The sequence below is a fragment of the Fusarium falciforme genome, chromosome 5, assembly GCF_026873545.1.
Source record: "Fusarium falciforme chromosome 5, complete sequence".
In the NCBI taxonomy this organism is placed as follows: Eukaryota; Fungi; Ascomycota; class Sordariomycetes; order Hypocreales; family Nectriaceae; genus Fusarium; species Fusarium falciforme.
In genome coordinates this window covers 3,091,246-3,103,070 of record NC_070548.1, presented here as the reverse complement: position 1 = coordinate 3,103,070, position 11,825 = coordinate 3,091,246, and the positions used below count along the sequence as shown (strand labels likewise).

The window sequence follows — 11,825 nt, the reverse complement described above, 5'->3', positions numbered from 1 at the left end:
ACAGAGAGACACCACACATAGACGCAATATTGTCTGTTACACCTTGCACGGTTCACTATCTCTTTGTTTCACCTCGACATGTGGCATCTGCCTGTCAGCGGTGATAGATCACCAACCATGTCATCCTAAACAAACCAAGCAAAGGGCATGTGTTTCAAGGCTTCTGCTCTAATGGCTTCTTTTAACAAACGGTACCTGGGTAGAGAAATGACTGAATACCAACGTCGAGGTGGGTATCAAGGAGGGGACCTCATCGCGGGTCGATCGAACGGTTAAACCCCGGCCAAGGCTTCTAAACTCCAAACCTCCAAATTGAGAGCGCTGCGATTGGATTTTGAGATCCCGAATTGCCGTGTCAAGCTTCCCGTTGCCATCTTTTGCGCAAATTCCGCCTCAAATATGCTTTTGTAAGAAACAATTCGATCGTCAACAATGCTGAGCATCCAGCTGATCCCGTCAGTTCCGCCATCTCATAGACAAATCCATCATGAGGGCACAATTGGCCCGCCATGCTCGACGGGTCCTTGTCCAGCACGCCCGATGCCCGTCCTTCGCACTCTACTCGACTCCCCTACGCCGAACACTCCCTCCCAGATCGATAAATAACGGACACTCACGCCGATATCTGTTTGAGGGTCTATTTCAGAAAGCGCCCCGAGAGGTGCGGCAGCCAGAATTCGAGCCGGGATGGATGAAGATTATGGTCTGGCGGAGTCGGATGCTCGACAATTTGCGTCCCCCGCCGACAGAGGAATTGATTCAAGCTTGGAGATCATTCTTTGATGGGAAAATGTCTAGCCGGAGGCCATTGAACGGTACCCAGGCAATGCAGTGCCGCCGACTTCTCAACTATCTTGTGGAACAGCGCGAGGCATCACCCGAGTCGAAATCGAAGCTGGAACGATCCGACATAGTCAAAGCCCTCGACGCCCTCGCCCAATTGAGGCCTCGTGAGAGGACCCAAGACCACCTCGAGTTTGCCAGATCCATATGGTCCACCCTCTGCTCAAACAATATGGACGAAGCGCAGTGGGGGCCCACTGGTGCCAAGTGGCCGCAGTACCTCAGTATATTATGTGCCTTTGGAGGCTCTGAGGAAGCTCTGGACTTGCTCCGTGCCCACTGGAAGGAAGTTGTCAAGCGCAGCGATACTTTCAAACGGACTCCTTTCTTGTCCGTGGCTCAGGCCTTGGCCTCTGATGGACATGAGGAGAAACTGCTGGAACTGGCTCAATACGCTGAGGAGAACGGTATCCCCTACGGCAAGCGTCTTCAAACCATTATGGTTTCCTTTTTCATCCAGAGAAACCGGCCCGCCGAGGTCAAGGCCTGGTTCGAGAAGAAAATCTCTTCCCAGCAACGCTCCTTTGAGATTTACCCTCAGTTGGCTCATTTTGCTGCCCGCCACGACCTGAAGGATTGGGCGGTGCCCTTCTTCCTCGAACTAGGGACAGGATTGACTGGCCAGAAAACTGAAAAGAAGTATTGGGATGCTTTGTTCCAGGGAATTTTGATCCTTGGAAAGGGCCTCAAGGAAGTGGAGGTCATGATGTCCAACATGGAAAAGATCTCCAATGGAATTCTAAAGGCGGATACGAGCACCATCAACGGCCTCCTTCGCGCTGCCATTGAGATGGGGGATTCGGTGTTGGTGGACGAAATACTGCCACTGGCCAAGACCGAGGGGCGTGAGTTGAATGGTGAATCCCACCTGATCTTGATGAAGATGCACCTCTTGTCGGGCTACATGCCAGGAGTCCAGGCTGCTTACAAGAAGGTGACGCACTTTGAGCCCTGGCATGCTGAGCCTGATCTTTGGTGGGAGTTTAGCCAGCTGTTCAACGAGTACCTCGTTGCCCTTTGCGCCCAGAAGACGCCGGATTACAAGCTTATCGCCGAGATGCTTGAGTCTTCGGAGGAAACCCAAGTGCTTCTCGATCCAGAGACGGTCGCTACTCTTTGTATCCGTTTCTTGGAGAACGAGCAGCACTTTGAGGTGATGGATGCTCTATCTGTCCACGCGTTTCACTACAGCGCCGCAGAGCGAGCTGTCATTCAAGACGCTCTTGTGGGCTTTTGTATCAACGAGCCCAGTACCTCACGGGCATGGACTGGATATCAGCTTCTGCGGCAGTTTTTCCAGGATCTCAGCTTCGAACACCGTGTGGAGCTGATGGAGGCGTTTTTCGAGCGCAAGCGCCCAGATATGGCAACCCATGTCTTTGGCCACATGCGGCAACACCGAAACAACGACTATCATCCCAAGCGCGAGACGTACATTTCCTGCTTTGAGGGCTTGTCACAAAGCCCAGACACCGAGGCGTTGGAGATGGTCTATAACATGCTCAAGATGGATACGACGGTAGAGCCAGACACGCAGCTGTATACATCGCTCATCCTCGCTCACGCAGCCAGCGACAAGCCTCTTCAGGCAATTGATTTCTGGCAGTTGATAGCGTCATCACCTGAGGGTCCAACATACACCAGTCTAGAAGCAATCTTCTGGGCTCTTGAGCGCAGCCCGAGAGGGGCCAAGAAGGCCCATTCAATCTGGAAGCAGCTGGAAACGCTTGACGTGGAAATCCCACCCCAGGTTTACAACGCTTACTTGGGAGCTATGGCCGGTAGCGGGGAGCTGGAGAAGGTGGAGGGCATGATTACAGAGATGCGCTCAAGGACGTCGAGTGAGCCAGATGACATGACGTGAGTTTGACCTCGATTGCTGTCGAAGACTTGACATGGCTGACACACAACAGACTAGGCATAGCGTTCAATGCTTTGCCAGGACAGGCTATGCAGGAGGCCTTTAAGAAATGGGCAAAAGCACAGTATCCAGAGGCTTGGGAAGTGCTGGAGAAGAGAGGCAAGCGGTTGAACAGGGATTCGCTATGCCAATTCAAGCTCAACAGAGTGTTGAGGGCTTGAAATGTATCAAAAAAGGGAAACGATCAAAGGGGAGAGGGGGTGCGTTCCAAAAGTTGGTTTTTGATGGAGACAACTGTATCAATATGTTACATAGAGGTCGTGGCTGTTATACATATGACCAAAAAAAACAAATAATGACCATGACATGATCTCATACAATCCGACTTTAAATAGGCTCTTAGTGTCGACCAAAGAATTGATCCCGCAGCATCTCGGGATGGGCGTGGATGGTGGGATAGATGCCCATGCCCTGGACTCGGCGGACCATCTTGGCCACCTTGCGCTGGTTGACGGGTCGGAGACGGGTGAGCTGGGAGTGGTTGATCATGCCCGAGGGAGATGTGAAGTGCTCGATGAGGGAGAAGTTCTGTATACGTTAGTTGAGGGTCAATTGAGGTATAAGACAGACCATCTCACCTTGTACATGTCCAGAGGGCTGATGCCGAGAGCATCAACAACATCCACGTTCCGCACCGATCTCTTCCTCCACTTTTGCATCTCGACGGGGCTCAGATCGTGAGGCGAGTAGACGTCACCAACCTCCCAGCGACGGGGCATCTGCTTGAGGAAGTCGCTCGACATCTTTTGGTTGCGGAGGAACTCCATCTGGGCCGTCTTCTCGCGCACAAAGCTCGCGTCCCTAGCCTTGTATCTCTCCATCATCCGGGCGGCGGCATCGCCGGGCTGCACTCTCGGGGATCGGTCGGCGCCCCGTCTGTTGCTGTTGAGGTTGGCGAGACGGCTAGTGTGAGTGCCGCCAGTAGAAGGCTCGCGGGGAGGAAGGGCGGCGGATGCGGTGCAGGAGAATGGTCGGACAAAGGCCCGCACAGCCTCGGCGGCCGTCGTCGTCGGTAGTCGAGGAGGCATCGTGGATGTGTATGGTCAATTGGCGGGGCTTTCGACTCAGAGTGTGGGTTTGGTGATGCTCCGTCGTTGGAGTTTTGGGAGGTTTTTTGAGATGCCGGAACATGCCGCCCGTCCCACCCGGAGGAATTCCGCAGAGAGAAACGGCCCCACTCAGATTTTTGATGGTTTTCAAACCTCCAACCTTGGAACTTTGAGATCCATCACCACGACGAATTAATTACTCGACCGACGACGACGGCTATAAAGCATCGACTGGGGAACATTGATTGGGCTTCTGATACTGTCGCGACACTCGAAATATCTTCATCATGGTCCGAAAGCTCAAGCATCACGAGCAAAAGCTCCTGCGCAAGACAGACTTTATCACATACAAGTCGGACAATGGACATCGCGACAAGGCTGTCATTCGACGATACATGATTCAGAAGCCTGAGGACTACCACAAGTACAACCGTCTCTGCGGAGTATGTCTTCCAAGACCTTCAGGCTCTCCCTGCGGATCATTGTCATGCTAACTCTGCATCACCAGTCTCTCCGACAACTCGCCCACCGCCTCTCCCTCCTCCCCCCCGAGAACGCCACCCGCCGAAAGCACGAAGAGCTCCTCCTCAACAAGCTCTACGACATGGGCATCCTCTCGTCATCCTCCAAGCTCTCGGCGGTGGAGAAGAACGTGACGGTCAGCGCCTTTGCCCGTCGCAGGCTCCCCGTGCTCATGACGCGGCTGCGCATGGCCGAGACGGTGCAGGCGGCGACAAAGATGATTGAGCAAGGCCACGTGCGCGTGGGAACCGAGACGGTCACGGACCCGGCGTACCTGGTTACGAGGGGTATGGAGGACTTTGTGACGTGGACCGTGGGCAGCAAGATTAAGCGCAACATTATGAAGTACCGGGATCAGCTCGACGACTTCGAGCTGCTGTAGGGTGGTACACACGCAAATTTGGCTTGAGGAGTTTGGCGTATGGGTTTTCTTGCAAGAGCGGATTCTTGGTTTCATGGCATAAAATGGTGGATGCTGGAATGGAAGATCTGATCTGTCGACGCTGGAGGAGATTTACGTCTATGAGCTTGCTGGTTCGCAGAGAACGAGACAATGGAAGTTGTGGGAGAGGACTACGGACAAACAGTTGCAACTATGAACGTGGGAAATAGATAGGGTCGGTCATCATGGCCAGAACTGACCATTGTTGTCTCCATTGCCAACTGCGCCAAGGAATAGTCAACCACTCATGAACAACTCGGCCCTGAAGACTTCAGCAAGCAGTATCTTGAGCAGCTTACAGCGCTTCAACTCGAGCTTCATCAATTATCGAGGGCGGTTAAGTATGCCCGAGGTTACACTTTGCTTGTCATCATAACCAAGACCCTCCCTATCAAGCAATCTCCAAAACACCATAATACAAGTAGGGCTACTCATGAGCCTGCAGCATGAACGGAATAGCTTCATCCTCCCAAATAAGACAATCAACTCGGCGCATTGCGTCAGGTCTAGTATCTCACCCCTCCATCGGCCCCGCTCGGCTCCGTATCCCGGGCCGGAAAAGTTACAAATGTCCCCGAGCACCCAAGTATTAGTTGCAAGCCCTATTCCTTTCTCATACACAGCGCTCTTGTACTTTTATATCAACCCAAAGGCATACCCGTTAGAGATTCGATACAGTCGTGGACTGCTTGATCGCCCACCATGGCCATCCTCTCCACCCTCAGGGAGCTCTTCCACCACCTCATCGACCCTTACCTCTTCATGAGCATATCCTTTCGCTTCCTCCCCGGCACCATCCTCGACCTCCTCCGCGCCGGCGATTTCCGCACTCTGCTCTCCCCCTCAGCCTTCAAGGAAGCCTGGTTCGGCAACACCTGGGCCTTTGTCGGACCTCAGGTAAAGGTCAACGCCGAGAAGCGCGTCATCCCCCTGCTCGAGGGCCGCGTGCACAACGGCGAGGTCGTGCAGGACGTCGTCAACCCGCCCATCGACGGCCTTGTCCTGGAGATTGGTGCGGGGAGCGGCATGTGGGCGGATGTTTTTGCCAAGGTTGGCGGGGGTGTTGGTGGTCATGATGAGCAGCTGAGGCATCGAAAGGGTGGGAATGGACTGACCCGTGTGTACGGCATTGAACCCAATCCTCAGTCAGCGGCAGCTTTGAGACGGCGTGTCAAGGAGGTTGGGCTCGAGGGTGTTTATGAGGTTGTCCCCGTGGGTATCGAGTCCATCAACGATCCCACGGCTTGGGATGGACGGATTGAGCCTGGAACCGTCGACTGCATTGTCACCATTTTGTGTCTGTGCAGCATCCCTGAGCCTGAAAAGAACATCAAGCTGCTGTATGAGAGTCTCAAGAAGGGCGGTCGATGGTATGCCTATGAGCATGTCCAGGTTGAACAAGGGGGGTTCCTACTCCGCGCTTATCAATGCAAGTTGAAGATATTACCCTTCAAGAGAGTGGATGCTGACATCAGTAGGGCTCACAAACATCGTCTGGTCGCAAGTCATGGGTTCATGTCGTATGTGCCGAGCCACGGGCAAGACATTAAGAGAAGCTGGGCCGTGGGAAAAGATCGATCTGGCGCCGCCAGTGGGTGAGCCAAGATTCGAGTTGCTTCCTCATGTTCTTGGAACATTGACCAAGTAGACGGTTGGCGTACAGAGCAAATAGGAAGCAATGTCCGTGTATAACAGCAATGACCAACAGCAATGACCAGCAATGCATGCATGAAAGAACAAGGCATCATGAATTATTCTGGGTATCGATATCCAAACTCCAACGCCAATCAAAGCTCGTCATCATCGTCGTCGTCTGAAAGAAAGATCGAGGTCCTCTTACTAGAGCCGTCCATCTTGATCTTGACTTCTCCCGAATCCTTGATGTCCAGAGGTTCTGTCTTCAGAGCCTCTGCCTTAACTACCACCTTCTCCTTGGTCTCATCAACCTTGATATCCTCAGCTTTGAGAACGGATTTTGTCTCCAGGTGTTCATCCTTCACCTCGTCCTTGACCCCTTCTTTGACGTCAATGTCAGTTTTGGTTTCCATCTTCACATCCTCTTCCTTAGCATTAGTTTCGGCTTTTGCTTCCGTTCTCACATCCTCTTCCTTGACGAGACCCTCGCGGATCAGCTTGGCCTCCCTCCTCTTATAAAACGTGTCCAAGCAGTTCCTCCTCGCTTCTTGAGTCCAGCTTTCCACCACCAGAGCAAAGTCAGTCGCATTCGCGAAGCCAAACTCCCTTGCCATCTCGCAGAAATGTCGCAGCATCACCTCATTCGGGGGATTGTAGAGGCTGTGTAGACCATCCCCGCAGTCTTCATCACTCTCTGCAAAGAGAGCATTCTGGCCATCGACATCGCCCTCTGCATATGAGGTCATGGCAGCCCGGCGTGAGAGCTGTTCCTCCACTTTGGACGATCCAACAACTTCCGAGTTGTCGTGAGTGTATTCGACACCGGCCGAAGTGAGGATGGCTTGGATAGCGTCGCTTTTTGGCACCTTGGCCTTCTTGGACTCAAGCATTTTCTCCTGGTTCTCAGATGTGAGCAATGCAGCCAGCTGGCTCATGCCACCATCTTCAGCATTCGTATCCTCATTCTTGACCATACCAAGTGTCTCCCCGTCCTTGGCCGCTTTTTCCATGTCGACATCCACGAGGTTCACACCAGCCTTGGCTTCAGCAATGTTGGTCTTGTTCACGATATCTTGAAGCAGCCCGCTGTCGTTGTGATATCTAAAGATGTTGCCCAGTCCAAAGATTTCACCCTTCCTCTCGGTATCCTGCTGGACACCTTTGAAGTAGCGACGCTCAGACGATGCGGTATATCCGATGTTGGCCTGCTGTTGCTTGTAGATTTGTCGTGCGTACACAATCTCTTCTACTGTGCCCAGCGAAATGAGTCGAAACACTTCAACGTCACGAGTCTGGCCGATACGGTAGGCTCGGTCCTGAGCTTGAAGATCGTAGGAAGGATTCCAGTGAGGGTCGACGATCACAACCTTGTTCGCAGAAGTGATGTTCAGTCCCACGCCTCCGGCCTTGGTCGAGATAAGAAACACAAACTGCGTCGGATCAGAGTTGAATGTATCGACAACCTCTTGACGCTGTTCGTAGCTCAGAGACCCATCCAGGTAACTGACAGTGTAACTCGTGTTGGTGAACAGGTGCTGCAAGATACGAAGAAGTCGCACGCTGTGAGAAAAGACAAGGACCTTGTCTCCGTTGTTGTGCCAAAACTTGAGCAACTTCTTCAGAACTTTCCACTTTCCACAAAACTCGGGGTTAACCAGATTCTTAATCCGGTCCCGATTATCGTAGAGGTGCTTCCATGTATCGGGCATACATGTCCTGAGGGTGTCAAGCTCTGATGTATGTTTGGTGTCCACGTCGGTCGTCTGTGGAACCAGCAGAGTAAGGTGGTTTGCCAACTTTTGCAGCACAATCATGCTGGGAAAGACGATGCTTTGCCATCGCGTGCCGTTGGGCAGAAAGCGGTTACAGCACCATCCTTTCCTGCTCTTCCCACAGCAAGGTTCGGAGAGACTTCGCAGAATATCGATCTCTTCGCTATCCAAGAAGTTCTCGTATGCATCTCGCTGAAGGTCTGTGAGGGGACAGAAGACGACTCGATCTGTCTTCTTAGGCAGTTGATGCGCAATGAGCGTCTTCATTCTCCGTAAGAAATACCGTGGTAAAAGATTGTGTGCCAACTTGTCGGCCGTCTGCCTTGCAAGACTGAGCTGGGCCACGGTTGCATCGTGAGATTGGCCAACAGTCAGGGGTTTGGTGACGGCTTGCGTCCACTCGGCGATTGTTCCAAAATGGCCAGGGTTCGTCCAATCCAGTAATGTCCAAAGCTCTTCGTACCTGTTCTGGATGGCGGTGCCAGTAAGGCCAATGCGGCAAAGCGCATTAATCTCGTTGAGCGCTTTGGTGGTTTCTGAGTATCTGTCTTTCAGCCGGTGACATTCATCAGCAATCACGGCGTCCCATTGAACCATGTTGATGGAGCTCCTGCTGTTCTTATAAGTGTCGTATGTGGTGATGACGATCTCGAGACGACCAGCACGGGCAGCACTGAGAACATCTTCCTTGTGAATTCCGTGGAAGAGATCAATGTGCCACCAACCCCAGCGGTTCAGCTCGTTTTTCCAGTTCACGATGAGGGATCCGGGACACACGACTAAGATCCTGGGGTACCAGCGGTCATTGTACTGCCGTATTTGCCGCATACGCTTGGCGTCACGCTCATCACCAGTCTTGCCAAACGCAGCGGTCAAGAAAGCGGCCACCTGTACCGTCTTGCCGAGGCCCATGTCGTCGCCTAGAATGCCACCCTCCTGGTACACAAACTTTCGGTGGAGGAAAGATACGCCAGCAATCTGATAGTCTCGGAGGTATTGTGCGATTGATGCCGGAATGAGACCTGCCGACTGGGGCAACTCGATATCCTTGTATGGTCGAGAGGGTTTGATTCCGCTGCTCTCTTCGAACTTGGGTCGTTCTTCCAACTCTCTCAGTCTCCTAGTTTCTTCAAAGTGTATTCCCGTGTAGTCTGGCGGGACCATGAGAGCAGCATCGTGATGACGCTTCTTGTTGGCGTCAAACTGCCGTCTTCGCTCAATCAGATATTCAGGCAATCCTGCGAGCTCAAAGTCTTCTTGGGGGACATGGTCGTCTCCATGCGCATCATCACCTCTCTTCTTCCCTTTAGACTTTCGTTTAGCCCTTCGTTTCTTCGGTTTCACGGGCAAGTCATCATCGTCGTCAGTCCACTGGACCTTTTCCTCGATCTCGACAGGCTGTTTTCTTTTCTGGGCCGCCTTGGGGAGGGGGGATTCATTATTCCCAGACTCGGAAGCTGTATCTCCATCGTCGAGAATTTCAATCACCTCTGCCTTGCCTGGGGGCATATTTGGAGCATGGGGTCGGTGTAGTGACTGTGGTGAGTGTAGATTCACGCTCACGTGTGGCGACGCGTTAGGCACGTCGAGGCTTGAGCGAAAGCACGTGACCCGACTTACAAGTCTTTACACAACACATCTGAATCACACCAGGAACCCTTTCTCAGCTGCTTCTTACTAGAGTGTTCTGCAAGATTCCATTCTCAGCAAGCGAGCCCTCAGCTTCATCCCTGACCTGCATCGTCCAAGACGCTCTCGTCAGATGACTCTTGCAGCATTGCAACGTTCAGCTCAGAGCGAATGTCTGGTGTAAAACAAGGCCCCACTCCATTTTGCGCGGACGCATGACAGCTGCTCAGCCACCCACCGAAGCACCCGAGCTTGTCCTGTCCAATCCAATCCCGGTAGTTGGAACATTGATGAGTGATGTCAGAATCTTTTCTCCTTCGGTTGAAAAGTTATCAGCATGATGAAAATGGCAAAATCAAGCTCGGGGCGGCCTCCCCTGTTGCGGGCTTGAGATCATGATCATCTTCGAATCGCGCAATCTTGTCATGACGCTCTTGGTAGGCTGCTTCGTAAATATTGCACTTATTGTGGGATCGCCAATCAAAACATCATGCCAGAGTCCGTGTACTTCATCTGCCGGCACTTGCGCGACATGTAACCCGGACCATTTTAGCTTCACATTGACCAGAGTAAAACAGAACATTGTCGAAGTGGAAAGATCAGTTGGATTGACGGGTATCGAATTAATAACTAAAAAGCCCAGCGCGTCGTTGCCTTCAGAGCCAATCCAACGTACGCCTCCATGTCGCAAACAAAGGAAAGTGAATAAAAGAGTTGCAGAGCACCCCATGTCTGTCATGAAATCGGCACCCAAACGCCCAGGCGTGGGTCACCGGCGTAAGGTATCAAAGCGAAGAGAAAAGAATGCACCTCATCACGGCGCTCTCGGCGACAGCATGCGCCCAGCCGTGCCCGGCATCCTCGGCAGCCATTGGTGTCTTGGCCGTCAGACAATGCGTGTCCCGTGGTCCATGACTAGCTGCCGTGTCTGGCTGGTCGTTGACGATTCGAGAGCGGGGCTGGCCGACACTCCCTAGAGCTCATCTCATCGAGCTGAGCTGAGCTGGCCGGGGACTGCTACGGCCCCGAGAAGCGAGGTGTGAGGCGGCCTTAATACTTCAGGATAATGTACAGAGCGTGGATGATACCGGGAATGTAACCTACAAGGTGGGGTTAGAAGACTGTATGCATCGGGGATAGGAATGTCATGGAAAGCGAGATGCTTCGACTTCGGAGGAGCCGGAGATGAGACTGAGAGAAAGAGAGTCTTACCCAGAATGGTCAACAGGATGTTGATGAGGAAATCAGCGCCGCAGCCACGCTCGAGGAAGACACCCACGGGAGGGAGGATGATGGCAAGGAGGATCTTGCAGATGTCGCTGTTGTAAGTCAGTGAGTATATGTCTTCTTGTTGGTTCATCGTCTCGGAGGAGCTCGAGAATCCGGGGCAAGACATCATATCGACAATTACATTGCCGCGGCATGAAATGAATTGCGGAATACTCGGAATGACGTCGTCGCGAGAGTGAGGGCGAGGGCTAGCTTACCTAGCAGTGAAAGGCATGATGTCGGTGTTGAAGAGTTGTTACTCGAAGAAGAGATGTGCTTGATAGTGGTCGAGAGTGTTGTATCGAAATCTTTACGCAAAGACGATGAAGTCGTGAGAGCAGAGTATGAGTTGTAAAAGGGCAAGCTGTAAGAAGGGGGGAACAAATTGTCTTTTATATCAGTGATCCGGAGCTTCCTCACCCATGCACCTCGCACCCCATTCACTGCCCTTTGCCCATCTTGGCTCCTCGTTCCAACTTTCCCCGTTTCCTTGACGAACCACGCAACCAAGCAGAGCCCGCCATCCCGTAGCACCGACAACCCCGTGGTCCCCGTCAGCCCAGCCCTGCGACACCTTCGAGTTCTGGGCACTGCGTCATCGATTCGCTGGCCATGAAGGGGGGTGGGCAAGCCACAGGGACGACGTCTCGGAGCAGGGAAGCACGGCCAAGCGAACTCTGCCCTGCTTTTTTTCTCCTGGCCAAGCACAATGCGCGCCAGGACGAAGGTGGTCCATCTTGGTA

The 11,825-nt window shown here is 52.8% G+C and overlaps 6 protein-coding genes across 6 annotated transcripts; 3 read left to right on the top strand and 3 right to left on the bottom strand.

Moving 5' to 3' along the window:
• Nucleotides 1-487: 487 nt before the first annotated feature.
• On the top strand, nucleotides 488-2,925 carry NCS54_00716200 (Hypothetical protein; the record flags this gene model as incomplete). The annotated part of the gene is made up of 2 exons (XM_053152596.1): nucleotides 488-2,703; nucleotides 2,757-2,925. The coding sequence occupies 2 exons, from the start codon at nucleotides 488-490 to the stop codon at nucleotides 2,923-2,925; spliced, it is 2,385 nt and encodes a 794-aa protein (XP_053008571.1).
• A 178-nt stretch (nucleotides 2,926-3,103) lies between these two features.
• NCS54_00716100 (Hypothetical protein) lies at nucleotides 3,104-3,792 on the bottom strand (the record flags this gene model as incomplete). Its single annotated transcript, XM_053152595.1, has 2 exons — nucleotides 3,104-3,292; nucleotides 3,343-3,792. 2 exons carry the CDS (start codon nucleotides 3,790-3,792, stop codon nucleotides 3,104-3,106), a joined length of 639 nt encoding a protein of 212 aa, XP_053008570.1.
• A 308-nt stretch (nucleotides 3,793-4,100) lies between these two features.
• Nucleotides 4,101-4,717, top strand: NCS54_00716000 (U3 small nucleolar ribonucleoprotein IMP3; the record flags this gene model as incomplete). Its single annotated transcript, XM_053152594.1, has 2 exons — nucleotides 4,101-4,256; nucleotides 4,322-4,717. The coding sequence occupies 2 exons, from the start codon at nucleotides 4,101-4,103 to the stop codon at nucleotides 4,715-4,717; spliced, it is 552 nt and encodes a 183-aa protein (XP_053008569.1).
• Nucleotides 4,718-5,479: 762 nt separating this feature from the next.
• Nucleotides 5,480-6,425, top strand: NCS54_00715900 (Hypothetical protein; the record flags this gene model as incomplete). Its single annotated transcript, XM_053152593.1, has 2 exons — nucleotides 5,480-6,206; nucleotides 6,256-6,425. The coding sequence occupies 2 exons, from the start codon at nucleotides 5,480-5,482 to the stop codon at nucleotides 6,423-6,425; spliced, it is 897 nt and encodes a 298-aa protein (XP_053008568.1).
• Nucleotides 6,426-6,564: 139 nt separating this feature from the next.
• NCS54_00715800 (Hypothetical protein) lies at nucleotides 6,565-9,693 on the bottom strand (the record flags this gene model as incomplete). The annotated part of the gene is made up of 1 exon (XM_053152592.1): nucleotides 6,565-9,693. The coding sequence occupies one exon, from the start codon at nucleotides 9,691-9,693 to the stop codon at nucleotides 6,565-6,567; it is 3,129 nt and encodes a 1,042-aa protein (XP_053008567.1).
• A 1,170-nt stretch (nucleotides 9,694-10,863) lies between these two features.
• Nucleotides 10,864-11,317, bottom strand: NCS54_00715700 (Hypothetical protein; the record flags this gene model as incomplete). Its single annotated transcript, XM_053152591.1, has 3 exons — nucleotides 10,864-10,913; nucleotides 11,026-11,255; nucleotides 11,301-11,317. 3 exons carry the CDS (start codon nucleotides 11,315-11,317, stop codon nucleotides 10,864-10,866), a joined length of 297 nt encoding a protein of 98 aa, XP_053008566.1.
• Between the last annotated feature and the right edge of the window lie 508 nt (nucleotides 11,318-11,825).